At 50.0% G+C, this 17706-nt stretch overlaps 1 protein-coding gene across 5 annotated transcripts in view; it reads left to right on the top strand.

The window, feature by feature from the left end:
* TMEM94 (transmembrane protein 94) overlaps positions 1 to 16569 on the top strand; it is a 57916-nt gene extending 41347 nt beyond the window's left edge. For 4 of the 5 annotated variants that reach the window (XM_064151049.1, XM_064151048.1, XM_064151047.1 and 1 more), the window contains 16 exons: positions 1053 to 1155; positions 2375 to 2592; positions 3846 to 4027; positions 4211 to 4349; positions 4962 to 5077; positions 6258 to 6357; positions 7798 to 7906; positions 8843 to 9032; positions 9555 to 9632; positions 10000 to 10085; positions 10625 to 10706; positions 11007 to 11161; positions 11542 to 11636; positions 12858 to 12951; positions 13071 to 13241; positions 14116 to 16569. In XM_064151049.1, coding sequence (XP_064007119.1) covers positions 1053 to 1155; positions 2375 to 2592; positions 3846 to 4027; positions 4211 to 4349; positions 4962 to 5077; positions 6258 to 6357; positions 7798 to 7906; positions 8843 to 9032; positions 9555 to 9632; positions 10000 to 10085; positions 10625 to 10706; positions 11007 to 11161; positions 11542 to 11636; positions 12858 to 12951; positions 13071 to 13241; positions 14116 to 14188 — 1991 coding nt within the window. In that variant the 3' untranslated portion in view covers positions 14189 to 16569. The remainder of the gene's footprint in view (positions 1 to 1052; positions 1156 to 2374; positions 2593 to 3845; positions 4028 to 4210; positions 4350 to 4961; positions 5078 to 6257; positions 6358 to 7797; positions 7907 to 8842; positions 9033 to 9554; positions 9633 to 9999; positions 10086 to 10624; positions 10707 to 11006; positions 11162 to 11541; positions 11637 to 12857; positions 12952 to 13070; positions 13242 to 14115) is intronic. The other variant, XR_010303986.1, reaches the window with a different exon arrangement.
* The last annotated feature ends 1137 nt before the right edge of the window (positions 16570 to 17706 follow it).

The raw sequence follows: 17706 nt of genomic DNA, 5'->3' as shown, positions 1-17706 counted from the left end.
TGGATATTCTTGGCTCTTGGTTTCACCAGCTAGTGTAAGCATTTGCAGTCAGCAGTGATTCCTGCAAGAAGCCTTTGGGCTCATTTTTCTTGGCAGTGATGTTTTTTTCATTAGATCTACTTTGAAGCTGTTGGGGGCAAAGTCACAGAGCAGCTGGAGGAGGGAGCCTAGACAGAGGAGTCGACGTGCATGCAATGCTGATGTAGCAGCACGAGTGAGAGGGAGCAGGATGTGTGGAGGAGGAGGCAGCCCTGCATCCTTTAACTTGTGTGCTGTGCCTGGGACCTGCAGCAGCCAGGTCATATCAGGTACCTTTGAGAAATGCTTTTTGACACCTCTGTGTACAAGAGGGAATAAAAGATTTTAAATCTACATCAAAGAGTAAAGCAGGGGAAGAAAAAAAACAACAGAACAAGCTGTGGTGTCCATTGATTTTCAGTTCTTCCATGACCACAACATGAGTTTCTTTTTTAAAGAGTCTGTTACATTGAACTTCTGACCCATCCTGATTGAAGATGGTTTCAGGACACTGAAAGAAGCTGCTATCTATGGGTCACACTGTTGTCTTCTGCTACTTGAGTGGATTCAAGAATAGCTCTTGCCTGGCCTAAAATTGAATGCTCTCCCCAGTGCAGGCAGACTTTTATTCCTGTAGATTTCATCACTGGCGTTTGTACTCTCATGAGAAGCAGCATGCAGAAATATCTTCTCTTCTGCTGTGTTGGATAAAGAAGCAAGTTATTGCCTGCCTTCTGCAGGAGCAGGATTGCTACACAGTGTCAGGGGAGAGTAGAAACTGATTCCATGGCTCTCATTTTATCACAGCCCTATCTGGGTTCACAGTTAGCCAAATAGCAGCTGAATGCTTTTCATCCCCTCTTGAATGCTCCGTTTCTTGGTGGAGACTAAGAACTTTCACCAGAGGAAAGGGCATGTCTGAAGTGCATCAAAGCAGTTTGTGGGACACTTCCTTCTAAGAAATAAAGGTGTGCTAGCCCTTTTCCCAGGAGCTTGCGTGTTTGATGCTGATTCATTGTTCTCTTACTCTTCAGGTACTGAGCAGATGTTTTCTCATGGGACAGCTGACATCATCCTCGAGGCCTGCACAGACTTTTGGGATGGTACTGACATCTACCCCCTCTCTGGCTCAGACAGGTAAGCGTCTCGGTCATGTGATGCATTCAGGAGCTGCAGATAAATTGAAGAAAGAAACTGTTTGCCCTTTGTTAACATTCCTTTTAGTAATGCTTATTAAGCTGTTTAATAGAAACTCCCAAGTAGGTTATGAACATCAGCCATCTCTGCTTATAATTAATTGTTCTAATTATAGCAGTGTAATAGATTAGATAGCAATAAGTAATGTGTTGGGCTAAGACCAAGCCACTTCTTGCTGTAGCTGTTAATGTATTTAGCCTCTTGTGAGTGGACTCTGTACTGTGCAGTGGGACCATGAACGATAATTAGGTCATTTGCTGGTGGCAGAGAGTGTGATTTTGTTTTTCAAAACAACTGCCTCATCTTACATGAAATGCAAAGTGATCACTTCTGCCTGCTGTTGACAGCTTCAAACCAGTCCACCACAATGCATCACAGCCTTTTGGTCCTACTGCCATATCTGACAGCATTCTCTTCCACAGACTAAATTGCTGTTCCTGCTAGCAGAGCAGGGCAGTCGTGTTCACTCTCATTGACTAGCAGCAGCATGTTGTTCTTCTAAGTCTGCTTACCCTCAGCTGTAAGAAAGCTCCCACTGGCCCTCGCTGGGATATTTATCATCTCAGAAGCCAATGAAGAATCCCATGTATGGTCTAATTTCTGACCTTTGTGAGTTCAACAGAAAGAAGGAATTGGATTGGATTGAATATTGACTGAGCTGAGACGTCACAAACAGCTCCTGTGACCCGAACTCTGAAAGGGGATGGGAGAAAAATCTGTTACTAACTGCCATAGATATTACTAGCAGAGTTGTCAGTTCCCTCCTTGGTGTTTTATCTCCCTCCAGATAAATTCTCTTTGGTGAATTAAGCCCCTGCTGTCGTGCCATGAACTCCCTTGGAGTCATCTGGCAGCCGTGGAGAAGATGTTAAAGAGCACTCAGGGAGTGCTGTGTTCATCCACTTCAGCCTGCCTGAGCAAACAGAAGTGGTCAGACTGCCCCTGTTCCAATATGTGGCTTTGTTGCCCTGTGGTGCCTGCAGCTTAAAGAAAGTAGAAGTAGTAAGGAAGGGCTTTTTCAGAGTCACTGACCACTCCTCATGGACTGCATTGTTCCAAACAGCCAGCTGGTGATTCCTGCGTTGAACTGCAGTGCACCTTGTCGGAAATGTGGCACTTTACACCTGACTTTGTCTGGGTTTTTGTCTCTTCCACATAGGAAGAAGGTGTTAGATTTCTACCAGCGAGCCTGCCTCTCGGGATACTGTTCTGCCTTTGCCTACAAGCCAATGCATTGTGCCTTGTCCTCCCAGCTCAATGGCAAGTGCATAGAACTGGTGCAGGTCCCCGGGCAGAATGCAATCTTCACTTGCTGTGATCTCCCTGGGACCACCCCCATCAAACAGAGCAGCCGGAGGAATAGCTGGAGCTCAGATGGTATGTGTCTTCTGTGCTGGCTATAATAAGATCTGCTGCTGGGCCAGCTGCTTGCTCTCTGATGTCTAGAGCTGTAAGAACATTGTTATTCAGAGTAGCAGATGGAAATTGAGAAGTAAGGGTTCCTGAAGTAGATGTGTTTGCAGAGGAAGTAATGGTGAAGCAGCTGGTAGGTGTGTTTCTAGTTAAGTTACTGAAGCTTGCAGTGAAATTCTACTTGTGGGAAGTCCATTTGGTGAATCAGGCAAGTGAGAGTCAAGACTAGTGAGGATTTCAGGACTTGGTTTGCTAGTTGTCTAGTTTTACGGAAATCACATGTGTTGGGTTTTTCAGAGGAATTAAATGGGTGGTGGTACATGACTCTTGTCCCTTGATGAATTTTGTTGCTGTGCTGAAGGAGCTGGTTCCCACTGGATGAGTTTTGCATCTCCTCCACAACAACAATGGGAACTGGGAAATAAGCACATACTATTACTTAACTCTAGGAGGCTCTTTTGGAAAACCAGCTTTGGTGTCTTTTTGCCTTGGTCTCCCGTTCTGAATAATGAAGTTTCCAGCAGCTGGAATGCAGCTGTGGCTGGGTGTTCTCAAAGCACTTCTCAGTCCCACCTGTGGCAAGCTTTGCGAGGATGTGAATTTGTAACTTTGTTCCTCATGCTGCATTCACCTCCCACTCACCACAGGCTCATCTGGTGATGGTGAAGGAGCCCTGGCAAAGAGCCTTTGCAGGCCCTTTGGGAGTGTCTGCGATGTCACGGGAGGGAACTTACCCAATTGTATACAGTTCCTTTTCACCAGCCCCTCCTGCTCTGACCCCACTCTGCCTCAGCTAGACTTGCACATCGTTTAAGCACAGTGTGATATGTTTAAAATGCATGTGTGAGCATTATGGAACACACATCCTCTCCCTTCCTGCCCCAGCTCCTTGTGACTGATCCCTGTTTTCTGTTTTGTCTTTTTCCTTCTCATGCTCACTGTCTCACTCCTGTGTTCTTGGTCACATATGTGGGGATGTCCTGAAACTGCTTCTGTGATTGGGTACGCTGGGACAAATGGATCTCTTTTTATCTTCCTGGATACTCCTGGACATTCCTGTATTATCTTTTTACCCTCCTCTGTACCTGCATGTTTCCATGTACCTGGGTGCTGTGTCTTTGGATGTTCTCTCGGTGGCCTCTCCCACCATGTGTACTTCGATGCACATGTGGCCCCTTGTGTCTCAACGTGATTGCGTGTTGTTTGCATGCCTGAAGAAGGGATTGGGGAAGTGATGGAGAAAGAAGACTGTATCCAGGCTCTGAGTGGACAGATCTTCATGGGAATGGTCTCATCTCAGTATCAGGCCCGTCTCGACATTGTCCGCCTCATTGATGGACTGGTTAATGCCTGCATCCGGTTTGTCTACTTCTCCCTGGAAGATGAGCTCAAAAGCAAGGTAAGCTCTTGGCTGAACCCCCGGAACTTGCATGCCCCCTGCTTGTCTGACTGGAGAGTTTAGCCCCAGCACAACCTAAGGTTAATCTGATTCAGCCAGCTGATGGGTCCAGAAGCTTCCTGCACTCCAATCTGGCATTGATCTGCTGAAGCAACACTGAAGTCTGTGTCTGCTCCCCTGCAGGTGTTTGCTGAGAAGATGGGACTCGAGACAGGCTGGAATTGCCACATCTCTCTTACACCTAATGGTGATGTGCCTGGCTCTGACATCCCCCCCTCCAGCCCTAGCCACGCCGGTTCTCTGCACGATGACCTACATCAGGGTGAGAGAACCACACCTCAGCCACTTTGAATGCCACCCATTTCCTGGATGGTTCTTTGAAACCCATGCATAGGTTCCTTACCACATAACTGATCCTTCAGAGCTTTGAGCACAAAACTGGATGTGCCTAAGGGTTATGTGTGTGTGAGCTTTCCATTTCTAGCCTTCCTACACAGGCAGTGCCACAGTTACCAGCAACAAACATCCTCCTGTGCATGAGCTGCCAGGATTTTACAGCTGCTCAGTGGCGCTTTGTGTCTTGCTGGGGCCCTGGCCGAGCCACTGAGGGCCTTACCTGTGCATTGCTCTTTTTTCTTACTTCAGGGGGATTTCTTTACTCTTCTGCCCCTAGAAAAAGGAAGAGCAGGACAGATAAACCATCATGTCTCAAAAGAGCAGCAGCTAGGCTCATGTATCCATCTCAGAGCAGATTAGTCATCTAAAAATACTGCATTTTAGATGACTGAGTGGGATCTAAGTGTTGCTAACCTAGAAAATCAGGCCTCACATTTCCTGGCTTCTGCAGTGCCATGTGAATATACCATGTGGGTGGCACAGAGGTTGGCAGAGGCAGATTTGTGCTCATTGTTTATGTTGCTTCTTTCTGCTGTAGTTTCTCGAGATGATGTGGAGGGGCTTCTGCTGATGGAAGAGGAAGGGCACTCAGATCTCATCAGCTTTCAGCCAACAGACAGCGACATCCCCAGCTTCCTGGAGGACTGTAACAGGGTGAGGCTCCCTTTCCTTTTATGCCGTTGTCATGGTCAGCAGCATCACCTCATTATTCCTCTTTGAAGCAGGTTGGTAGACTGGTTTGCACTGGAACTCCTAATTTCCTTCACCCTCTTCCACCTTGCTATCCAGAGCCTGGGAAGTTTGGGATTCTCTTAGTTGATCACTTTTGCTGACCAGGTCTTATCTTTGGAGTTTAGGAATGGAGGTGACCACATGTGGAGTAGCCCTGGGAGCTGCATCCCAGTCCATCTAGGTCCCTTTTCAATGTGCTGAGCATGGAGTGGAAACATCCCTACATTCCATGCAGGCAGAAGAAACTTGGTCTCTCCTACAGCTGTGTGCTATGGCTGATGCTGCCCATTAGTCAGAGTGCAGGACAAGCTCTTCCTACCTCATCAAGAATTCAGACAGGCTTATCAGAGTTACAGAGAGATAAAAAAGGGAAGAACAAGCCTCTTAGGCTTGGTTTTAGAAAACAAGAACCCTTGCAGATAGTGACACGATTAGGGGGTATGGAACCAAGCTAGAAGTGGGTAGATTCAGATTGGATGTTAGGAAGAAGTTCTTCACCATGAGGGTGGTGAGACATTGAAACAGGTTGCCCAGGGAGGTGGTGGAGGTCCCATCCCTGGAGGTCTTTAAGACCAGGCCGGATGGGGCCCTGAGCAACCTGGTCTAGTGTGAGGTGTCGTTGCCCATGGCAGGCGGGTTGAAACTGTGTGATCCTTGAGGTCCCTTCTGGCCCTGACAATTGTGTGATTCTGTGGTTCCCTTGCTCTGTGCTGATGTGGCCACAATTAAAATGTGCTGTCTCCCAGCAACCAGATCTAGAGTCTCTAACAAGATTCTCCACACAGGTAAAACGGTCCTTAGGGATCTTTGAGCAGAGGTTTAGCCTACTGACGTTACCTTTATCACACTGACCTTACACACCCTGAGGATGAGCACAGAGAGCTTGGTGTATCTCTGTACAGCTTTAGCAGTGTGTCAGTGCAAACCCTTTTGGAGTGGCTTGGGAAAGCCCAGCTTGTGTCTGCAGGGATATCGATTTGTATCTGATCTTGAAGTTGCATAATTCTGGGAATCATCATTCTCATTTCAGCAGTTCCCTGTGAAATACCTCTCCCTCACACACACAGAGTGCCCTACTTAGTCTCTTCTTTCTCTTTTTCAGGCCAAACTTCCCCGGGGGATTCACCAGGTGAGACCTCACCTGCAGAACATAGACAACGTGCCTTTGCTGGTGCCCCTCTTCACAGACTGCACCCCAGAGAGTAAGTGGCACAGAGCCTGGATCTGTCCTGCTACTGCCCATGGATACCTTCTTCATCCATTTGCTCTGGCTCACCTGGGTGTGGAGATGACTGGAGGGAAAGGGATACAGCCCAGAAACAGAGAAGACCATTTTGGTATTGGTGACCCTCTGAGGCTGCCTGTGGGAAGCCAGGTGTTAACTTCATGTTAATGCAGCTGTTCCCTAGCTACAGAACAGGGCTAAGAACCACTCCTCTCAATTTGCATTCATAGGAGACACAAAAGCAAACATCCAAAATGCTGCTGCCTTTTATTAAATAAGCATTATCAGTGTGCTGGGAGACTTTGATCTCTGCTCGCTGCCTTATATAACTCGGAAATCACTTCCCAGAAGAATTTTCCTCTGGCAGTTGCTGTTAACACCTTCTGCTGCTGTACAGAGCTTTTGGTTGCAGACACTAGGAAGGGCAACGTTTCTTTATCTCTCTGAGAGATTATTTTAGTTCAGGAAGGGGCTGAATGCTCAGCTGGCCAATATCTGTCCAGCCTAGAGTAAAAGTGCTAATCATTATTATGATTTAGGTACCTCTGGGCACAGTTTCCAGCATTCCAGTGAGAACCAGTTACAGCCCAGTCTGCCTAAACAGTGAGTGAGTGCCCAGGAGATTTCCTCTCCTTGGCAGAAGTGCAGTTCCCCACTTCACCTGGCTCTTCCCTGTGCTGTGTATCTGGGGGCCAGCAGTCGTTTAGATGAGTTGTTTACACAGGAATCAGCAGAGGGTGGCTTTGGGTCGTGTTCTTTTTTTCTTCCTGGAGCATTCTAGAATATTCATACACACAGCACTGTGCACAGAGCTACAGAAGAAAACTCAGATCAAACAGCAGCTTTGATTTAGAGGCCCTGGGAGGGTGTTGATAAAAAGATTGATGAAGGCTAGAGGTAGTGGTGGGAGTGCAGGAGCAGGGGCTGGCTCTGAGTGCTTTTGGAGTGGTTTGTTGTGTTCCCTCTGTTCCTTTAGATCTGGAGCAGCGGTGATGCAGTGCTAGCAGAATTCAAACTTGGGTAATTGCAAAGGTTTGAATTATGTAGGTTTATTTGATTTCTGCTGGTTTCTAACAAGACTGTTGGATGCTGAAGCCATCTGTATTGCATACCCAGGCTACTCCTGCAGCTCTGAGAGAGATGTGCTGGAGATGCAGATCTCTGAGTTGCAGTTCTGTGAATCCATCTCGGTTCCTGCAGGAGGCAGGTACACAGGGCACTTGGACTGCAATTAATTACCTGTCTAATTGTGCACTCCCACTTCAGATCTCACTGTAGATGGCTGATGAATATCATGTGGGGTAATTGTAGAAGATCAGACTGTTTGTTATCCAGTCTGGAAAGGGTGTGTGAAGCGCTGTGGCTTTGTGTGCATAATGAGATAAGCAAATGTGTTCTTCCTTCTGTCCCTTGGCAGCCATGTGTGAGATGATCAAGATCATGCAGGAGTATGGGGAGGTGACCTGCTGCCTGGGAAGCTCTGCCAACCTGCGGAACAGCTGCCTCTTCCTGCAGAGTGACATCAGGTGGGGCAGGAGCCAGGCTCCTCCAGCAGCCTTTGCCTTCAGCTTAGTGAGTGCTCAGCCATGGGATTGTGCAGGGGGGTGCTGATACTTGTTCCCTCCATTATTAACAGCGTTTGTCTCATTAAGGGTGGCACTGGGTGGGATGACTGCTTAGATCCCTTGACGCACAGGGTTAGTTCTCTCCATCACAGAATCATAGAATAGAATGTGGGCCTTTGGAAGGGACTTTGGAAGATTATCCAGTTCAAGCCCCCTGCCAGTGCAGGATTACCTAGGGCAGGTCACACAGGAACATGTCCAGGTTTTGAATGTCTTCAGATAAGAAGGCTCCACAACCTCTCTGGACAGCCTGTTCCAGTGTTTTGTCACCCTCACAGCAAAGTTTTTCCTTATGTTCACATGGAACCTCCTGTGCTCCAGCTTGCACCCACTGCCCTTTCTCCTGTCATTGGGCATCACAGAGCAGAGCCTGGCTCTGTCCACCTGACACTGTCCTTCACATCTTTATCAACACAAATGAGGTCACCTCTCAGTCTCCTCCAAACCAGCTCCTGCAGCCTTTCCCCACAAGGGAGATGTTCTACTCTCTTAATATTTCTTTGAAAGGGAGGTGTTGCCCTTGCATGCTGAACTGTTGTGCACCTGCTGGCATTGCAGATGCTTCTCGTCGAGTGAAAGAGTGGAAATGGCCCTCTGGATCAGACATTTTGTTGTCATTGAGCCACACCCCCAAATATGTTCATTATTTTTCTGGGAATAATTGCAAGTCTAGTGAGATTGACCCTAAATTCTTGTCACAGCTCAGGATTTTTCTACCAGTGAGGCAGATTGAGGTGGCATGGCACAGCAGAGCTTGACTTTGTGAACTGGACTGCACTGGAACAGCTTCTTCTCTGGGATGGGGACTTTGCTAATGTTCCTGTGTTGTCCTTGCAGTATAGCACTGGACCCACTCTACCCATCTCGCTGCTCCTGGGAGACTTTTGGCTATGCCACCAGCACCACCATGATTCAAGCCTCTGATGAGCTCACCCCTCTGCAGCTCTCAGGGCAACTCAACAGTCTGCCTTGCTCCATGTCCTTCCGCCAAGAAGAGAGTACCAGCATCATCAGGCTCATAGAGCAGGTGAGCCAGTACTGCTGAGCTACTGCTCTCTACTACTCACCCCTCTCTGCCTGCAGCTCACAAGGAGCAAGGCCAGGAGCTCTCCTGTGAGCATTCTTGAGCTGCTCACAGTAAACTGCCAGCATTAGCTTTGCTCCAATCCTTCGTTCAGAGAGATAGTCTTCCAGCCTGGCCCTTCTGGTGTAGGGAATGGTTTGAGATTAGTGCCTTGTGGCAACAGAACATAGATAATGTTCACCTGGATAAAGGTTAAATCTGCAGATCCCTGCTTGACAGCAGTGCAGTGCTAGAGAGAAGAGTTACCTCAGAAAAGCCAGGAGGAGGTTTAAACAAACTTATCCCATGGCTAAATTCTTCGAGGCAGAAGACCTTCCCCTTTAGCTTACAATGTCCCCCCCAGATCCTCTTCCCTCCCACTTCCCTTGCAGGCCACATGTTCTGCCCTTGCCTGCACACAATTGCTCTTGGCTGATAGTTGCTCCCCTCACAGTGAGGGCTCTGAGGATTTGTGCTTCCTTCCAGGCCAGGCATGCAACGTACGGGATCCGCAAGTGTTTCCTCTTCCTGCTGCAGTGCCAGCTGACCTTGGTTGTCATTCAGGTGAGTCCTGGCCTGGCTGGGGACAGCATTTAGCTCAGAGAACAGGAGTGCTAGCATGGATATGTGTGGCTGCAGGGCTGCAGTGTGGCAGCCTTATGAGAGAGGAAAGCTGGCCCTCAGGTTTACACAGCATGTCTAGAGAAGTTACAGAAGCTGTGGGGTCTCAGCCCACATTGCCCCTTCTCCCTGACCCTCTTACAGGGATTTCTCTTCAAGCCCTTTTCCCCCTGGAACACATGGAGAGGCTGTGCAGTGGAAGCCCAGTTACCAGCTCATCCCAGTGTTTTGGGGGAGGACAGTGACATGCTGGGTAGCAAGACTGTCCTAGCATTGCTGACACTCTTCACTCTGAATTGTTCCTGTCTAGTTCCTCTCCTGCCTGGTGCAGCTGCCCCCTATCCTCAGTACCACAGACATAGTGTGGCTCTCCTGCTTCTGCTACCCACTGCTCAGGTGAGTCTGTCAGGCAGGGTGGATTCTCCTGCCTCCCACCCATGGGATGCATGGACCAGTCCTCAGACCTCACCTGTCCATGTTAAAAGAAAGCTGACCTCACCCACAGCATGATAAGAATGCATCAATTCTTCCAAGCTTGGAAACACAGGCAGGAGGATGTGTGTACTGCAGGGTTAGTCCTGCCTGATCCGTGTGAGCTGCTGTAATTTTGTGGCTTGAACCTCCAATTGAAAATCATCTTCTAGCCCTGATACTATTCCACTAGCTGGAGTGTAATGGAAACCCTAGGATGTCAGGCAGAGGCCAAGGTACCATGGGTGGGTTTTTTCCCCCATCACACATGTGGAAGTCACCTCTCACCCTGTCTGCACCTGCCATGAGTGACACCTTTTACAGCACAAGGCAGTGGTCAGATAAATACCAGTACTCCAGGTAGTCTGAGGAGGTTATTTAGGTTAAAATGTTAGGCACAGATGCAGACCTAACAGTTCTGGTGTCTGAACTTGTTACTAAGAGACTAACTTGCCTTTCTCCAGCATCTCGCTCCTGGGCAAGCCTCCACACAGCTCCATCATGACCATGGCAACAGGAAAAAACTTGACTTCCATTCCTAAGAAGGTAGGTGGCCCCACCAGGTTAAAACTGTTCACACATCTTTCTCTTCTGCTTTGTGCCAGTGTGGATGTGGCCCTGTGCCTTCCCATCTTGCTCGGCACATTGATCCATGGCATCACCCATGCTATCCAAAAGCCTTGGCATGGACAGGGAGGGAATCTTAGTGTCAGCATGCCCACAGGGCAGCATCTCATCTGTTCTACAGTTTGTCTTTTGCAGCCACTGATTCCTTGATGGTTCATGCAGGGGAGACAGGGCCAGTGACATGCCTACGTCATCCTCCTGCCTCTCCCTGATTCACAGACTCAGCACTACTTCCTGTTCTGCTTCCTGCTGAAATTCAGCCTGACCATCTGCTCCTGCCTCATCTGCTTCGGGTTTACACTGCATGAGTCCTGCAGAGAAGTGAACACTACCAGCCTCAACCTCACAGCCTGCTCCTCCATCATGCTGCACAGGTGAGGAACTAAGCCTGGCACACACACCTTCACCTTTTGGGGCCTGCTGCCCTTGCTCTCCCCAGGTAGCACTTACTACTCCCTAACGAGGTTCAGACTCCTGCATGATACAGCTCTAATGGTTATTCAGAGGGCTGGGTGCTCCCCCTTGTAGCCTTGACAGTTGTATCTTTGCTCTCTGGTATTGGTACAGGCTGACTCCAAGTTCACACTTAGTTCTCTTGGCTATCAGAGGAGTACATAGTTTTGATTGGAAGAGACCTGTAGGATTATTAAGTCTAACTGCTAACCCACCACTGCCAAGTCATAGCCCTGATGGGCACAGGTCAGGCTGTAAGTCCCCTCTGTTGACTTTTTTCCTGTGTCCTCTTGTTTACCAGCAATACTGATGGTGCTCCTGACTGGTTTGGGACATTTTCCAATGCTCTTCTTGTAGCCCAGAAGCTCACAGCTGGCCTGATTGTTTTACACACAGGTAAGTCTGTGTTCCTAGACCCTCATTCTGGGAAAGAACTTGCAGCCTTTGCCTCTTTCTTTGCCCCCAGTACCAGAACACCAACTCCCTGATAGAAACAGACACTGCAGTGGCCCCTCATCACAGGCATAAAGTCTCTTGTCTGACTGAACATTGCCCTAACAGATTAAAGACATCACTTTCAGAGCTGATTCTGCTTCCTACCAGCCCAGTGAAGTGCTAGTCCTTTCCAGTCTCACCAGAGGAGCAGTGTCCCACTTTCTTGCAAACCAACTAGCAGCATCCTTCAGCCCTCCAAAAATACTCCTTGCCTCAAAAGTCCTTACATGCCTGCTGCCATTTCCTGAAGCACCCCCACATCCTTCCTCCACACAGTACTGGGGCAGCTGTGGCTATTCTGGAGCTGGAGGCCTTTTTAAAGCCTCTAGAGGGGTGGGGAGTCAGCTCCTGGCTAACAGTCATCACCTGCACACCACTGCCTCGCAGAGCAGGTCCAGCTGCTCTCTGATACCCTTAAAGAGTCTCTGCTCCCTTTCCACCATGCCTTGTGGTGCCAAGCAGAGCACTGCCTGTGGGGTGTGCAGGGTGTCCAGGTGATCAGAAGCTCTTCCTAGTGTGAGGGGCAGCACTGCTTTAGAAAGACATGGTGTGCATTACTGGTTTCTGTCCTTCAGACCACTGAGGCAGAGCACTGTCTGGCCAGTGGGAAATGCTGTTTTGAGCTAAAGCTGAGTAAATATTGCTCCATCTTGTGCAGATAGCTCTGGGTCTCTGACTAAATATTTCTCTGGGCTGGAGCTTTCCCCTGGCTCAGGCCTGCAATGACCTTGCACTCTGCTCCTGCTCCCTAGTTCTGGTGCCATGGTCTAGCCTTGAGCTCTGTGGTAGAGGATTGGACTTGATGATCTATGAGGTCTCTTCCAACCTTGATGATACTGTGTGATACTGTGATACTTTGCCTGATCTCTTTTAGTATGCCGGGCTGCAGCCCACCCCGGTATCCCCACAGTGAGCAATCCTGGCAGTGGCAGCACTGCATCCCCTCACCCTGGACATCTGGGCTCTTGTAATTGCTGGTCTGAAAGGACTTTGAATGAGAGGCTGGTGTCAGGGACATAAGCCCCATATCCCTGTGGTGTAAGAGCTGTCAGTGTGTGTTGTAAAGTGTGGTGGTACCTGTGTGTGCTGCTGCAGAATCCTCTCTCCCACCTGTCCCTGCAGTGTTCATATCCATCACCCACGTCCATCGCACCAAGCCGCTCTGGAAGAAGAGTCCCCTCTCCAACCGCTGGTGGACGCTCACTGTGGCCGTTGTGTGAGTAGATACTCTATGCCCTGATGAGGCACTCCAGGATGCTGGAGGAAGGGGGATCTACAGACCTTGGGGAGCTTGTTAGCTCTGCTGAGATGTGCTGTGTCTGTTTCTGATGTTAGATTGCTGGGACAAGTGGCACAGACTGTGCTGGACCTGAAGCTCTGGGAAAACCTCAGTTCATCTCTGACCTTTAACCACGTTTCCATCTCCCCAGTCTCATGGCTCCTGGGCTTTCTTTCCTTGGTCCTTGTGGTTATCATCAACGAGATTGTCAAGCTACATGAGATCAGGTAGGAGGGTAGCAAGGAAGATCCTTGAATGGTTTGGGTTAGAAGGGACCTTAAAGAGGAGACCTGGTTTCAGCCCCCCTGCCATGGGCAGGGACACCTACCAGACCAGGTTGCTTGAAGGGCTGGAACTTCACTGCAGCCTGGCCTTGAGCTGCAGAAAAATGATGGGAACAGGCTGGGGAATAAAAAGGAAAAGATGACTGTATTGTGTAAGTCACCTGGCTATTGTGAGCAAGTTCATGTTCCACCTCTGGGAGAGGAAAGAGGGTCAGGGAAGGGGAGTGTCAGTGATTTGGAGCCGGAAGGGAGACCACAATTTCCTTATCTCAAACCAGTGAGAAGAATACAGCCAATGTCTGTGAGATGCCCAGTATGGAGCTGGAGAAGGCTGTTCTCCCCATCTGCTCCCATGAGGACAGAGAGGCATTGAGTCACAGCAGAGGAAATACATCCTCACAGTGCCTGTGCTGTGGGACTCGAGCTCAGGGGAAGCAGCCAGAGCCAGGAGTGAGCAGCAGGCAGTGAATGCCTGTGCTTCCTAGCACGGGGAGCAGCACTAACCAGCAGGGCTTCAGGAAATGGGATGGTCTGGACAAGCTGCAGAGAACTCTGAAGGGGACAGAGCTGCTGTCTCTCTTCATGGAAGGATTTCTGGACCTTTCTCTGCTGTGTCTCGTGGCCCTGGAGATGGCACTTGGCAGAAAGGGATAGGATTGAGACCACAGATTGTTCTCTGGATTTGATTCCCCAAGGCCCCAGGCCAGGGGCTTCCCTGCTTCTTGGGGCTGTGCAGCTCAGGAATTGCAGTGAGGCAGCTGTGCCTGCCTTCTGCTTCTCCACATACTCACTCTCTTCTTTCTTCTGCCTCCCCTAGGGTCCGAGTCCGCTACCAGAAGAGGCAGAAGTTGCAGTTTGAAACGAAGCTGGGGATGAATTCACCATTTTGAAGACTCCCAGCTTGAGTTCCCTAGGGCCAGGGCCATACAGCCACATCCTGCACTGGGAGAGTGGTTGCACCAAAGGCCCGGGGGGTTTCCCTCACACATGCCAACCAGACAGCCTCCTTGCAAACTACTTCAGCACCTTCCAGGGGCCCCCGGGCAGTTCACCACTGTCAGGATGCCCCAGCAGGTATGCAGCCCCTCCCCAGCCTGCTAGGGTAGGTTCAAGGGAGCCTGCAAGCTCTGCTGGCTGTCCAGGCTGCTCTGCCTTTAATTTATTTATTACTAGAGGTTTCTGTTAGTATCAAGGTGATGCTGAAGTGAAGTGACTCCTTCCCTCTGCACGAGCAGATGGGTTTCCTGGACCTGGCAGGGCGATCTGGGGCTAGCAGGGGAGACAGAGCTGCTACAGCAAGAGATCTCCATTGAAAGCCAGCTGTTTTTCCATCTCAGCCTGACCTGGCTGCTGTATGTGTGCATGCCTGTGCGTGCCCATGCCCACTTCCCTGTCCCTGTGTCCTGGGGCAAAGGAGCCATTTCTTGCAGCGTCAGAAGTGCTGGGTGCCAGGTGAGGCCTGGATCTCGCATTCTTGAGAGGACAGTGGGAGGGGTCCCTGGCAGGGTGCTGCAGAAGCTGTGCAGCCAGGCTGTGCCAGGCCTGCCCTCTAGCGGTGCCGCTGTAGCCATGTGCCGGCTGTTGAGCGCTTCAAGAGGAGAGATCGAGACAGGGCCTTCAGAAAGGCTGTGTCTGACAGTGGTGAGCTGGTGCAGAGGGAGTCAGGAGGGCAGCTCTGCCTGCCTGCAGGGAGTCAGCATGGCTTAGCTTCCAGCAGCCCTGTTGAACCAGCTCTTACCTGCTTTAACAACCCCCAAGAGCGGCTTACAGCTGGTCTCATTGCTGTGATTTCCATTGCCCTGCTTCAGTCAGCATCTGCTTGAGGGGGCCATAGCTAGAGATTATAGCCAAGCCCTGCCTGTCCGGCTGTGGAGGGAACTGTGTGTAACACAGAGCTGGTGGAGGCTCCTTTCCCAGTGCTGGGATTGTGCTGCATCCAGTAGGAGCTCTCCAAAGCACAGTGAAGCTCTCTTATCCAGTCTTTTTGTGACAGTGTTTGGAAGTCTCTCTTCTCCATACTGCTGCCCTCACATCTGTTCCCCTGGTGTGCTGGAGGTCTCTTCTGCTTTTGGCTGGGGGAATCCTTCCCCTTAGGGCTGCCACAAACCATGATTTGCCCCAAAGTGGCACTGAACAGACCCCAGCTGTCCTGGGAAGGGTGGTGCTGTTGTGTCCAGGGCCACCCAGGCTTAGCTACCAGAATATTTACATGTCTCTTGGCTCTAAAAGCTGGCTAAAGCTGGTAAATACTGGCACTGGATTTGGTTCTAATATTCACACTACAGGGTATGGCTATTAATTCCCCTTTGGTACCTGAGAGGCACTGGTGGCTGCTGGCCCTTCCCTGGCAGGCAGGGAGCTAGCTGGGAACCCCCAAGCTCTGCCCTGCTGTCCCACCTTGTCTTCCTCACCTTTCAGCATGACCAGAGAGCATGCACACTGCTATCCATCTCCAAGCAATACCCTTCTGGAAGAAGACCCAGCAGGGGTACAACCAAACCTCTGTGCTCTGGGGACAGACAGGGGGCACCTGAAGCTGTTCAGACACCTGCACCTGGTTCCTACAGCTGGACAAGGGTTGTTCAGAGTCTATGCTGCTGTGGGAGAGGGAGCTAGAAACTCACTGGGGAGAACATGAGGCTGCTCTGTGTTGCAGCACCAGGCCACTCCTGTCCACCTTGCCAGCAAAGCTGAATTTTGCCTTCTCTCTTCTGGGGCCTGCAAAGCTGGCCTGGCTTGGGGAGAGCAAGCTGCATCTCCCTCGGTCTCACTTCCTTCACTAACTGCCAGCTGCAGGTCTGTCACCCCAGCACCTGAGAGTTCAGCTTGTCCTTCTGATGGCAGGTGTGGCCTCTGTGGCCAAACTGAATTGGAGCTGAGGCAGCACCAAGCTGCTCACTGCTGTTCCTACAGAGCAGCTTTCCCCTCACACCTCAACTCTTGCCTATGCCACTAACTGTTGTAGGTGAAAAAAAGCAGCAAACAGGGCTTCCTGCTGGCAACACCTTCCTCTAGAGAAGGCACCTCCAAGGTGTCCTCTAGGTGATCACAGACATTTATCTTCCTCCACCCTCCTCCCCCTGCTAGACCTGGAGGGAGCTGAAGCATAGGAACAGAGCCTTGTGGCTGAGTCTCACCAGTGCTACCCTTCTTTTGGCCACTGAGGCGCCCAAGGGTCAGGGTGCACAGCATCAGAAAGACATTTCCTACATCAAGATGTTTTTAAATGGTGTATATTTTATATTAAAAATTTTGGGATGTATGTAAAAAAGACTGGATGTGTATTAAAACCTGTAGTACCTTGTGTAAAAAGCAAAGCAAACCCAGCCCCACACACAGCTGCTGTGTGAAGAGCAATAAAGGGGAGAGTCGGAGGAGGGGGGGAGCTTGCATCAGCTAAGGGAGGAGGTAAAAGTTGTGACTGTTCAAATTATAGGGCCTCACTTACCTGCCTCAGCCAGTGGAGGGACAAGCTCAAGACCTCGATGCTCCTGTGACCCACTCCTGGCACTTTTTCCCACTACCTGCCCAGCTCCAGCAGCCTCTTCCCATGGAAGAGAAGCCCTTACCTTGTGGGCTGGTGGGTCCCTGGCACTGCTTCAGTGGTGGCTGGTGGCATGGTCTGAAGCCCTCTTGGATGAAAGGTTTGGGGCAAGCTGGAGCACACTATAGAGAACAACAGCATGAAAAGAGGAAGAGATGAGGACTGCTGCTTCTGAGCAAAGCAGGACCTGATGCCACTATGGCCGTGCTGACATCAGGAAAGGTGGCTGGCAGGGGCAGCTGAGGCTCCAGATGCACCCAAAGCTGGGCAGCAGGGTAGTGGGAGATGGTGTTGGTCCTCAGTGCTCTCACTGCCAGGTTGACAAGACTCAAAAGTGCATGTTAACCTCACCAGAGGTGACAGAGCAGGACTCGTGCCAGGGCAGATTATCTGAGGAAACCCAAATTTTAAGCACTCAAGGAGCAGGATAAGGCTGATCCTCGATCAACCTTTTGAGGTCTGACATGAAGGACACAAGGCAGCAAAACTATCAAAAGGGTAAAATATGCCCCAGAGTTTAATAGAATTTAGTCTTAATGGATGTTAGTGGAAAAAACAACACATGATTAACACAGCCAGAGCAGATGGTTTAGAATCTGTTGTCAGTCTGGTGATCACACAGGGCTGTTTTCCCCCCCACCTCACTGTCTTGCTGCACGGAGCAGGTGCAGCTAGGGTCAGTCCCCATTGCAGTGTACACATAACTTACACACCATACAGTAGCTTCAAAATAGAGATCTAGAGCTGAAAAAATAGGCATTCTCCTGCAAAATCCCAATGTCTCAATTCCCTTATTGACAATGAGAGCAGCGTGGTGCTGCCCTCAGGTGGCTCAGACAGCGACAGCTCCACCACAGTGTCCTC

Source organism: Pogoniulus pusillus, chromosome 11, assembly GCF_015220805.1.
Source record: "Pogoniulus pusillus isolate bPogPus1 chromosome 11, bPogPus1.pri, whole genome shotgun sequence".
In the NCBI taxonomy this organism is placed as follows: Eukaryota; Metazoa; Chordata; class Aves; order Piciformes; family Lybiidae; genus Pogoniulus; species Pogoniulus pusillus.
This window is presented reverse-complemented; position numbering and strand designations above follow the sequence as displayed.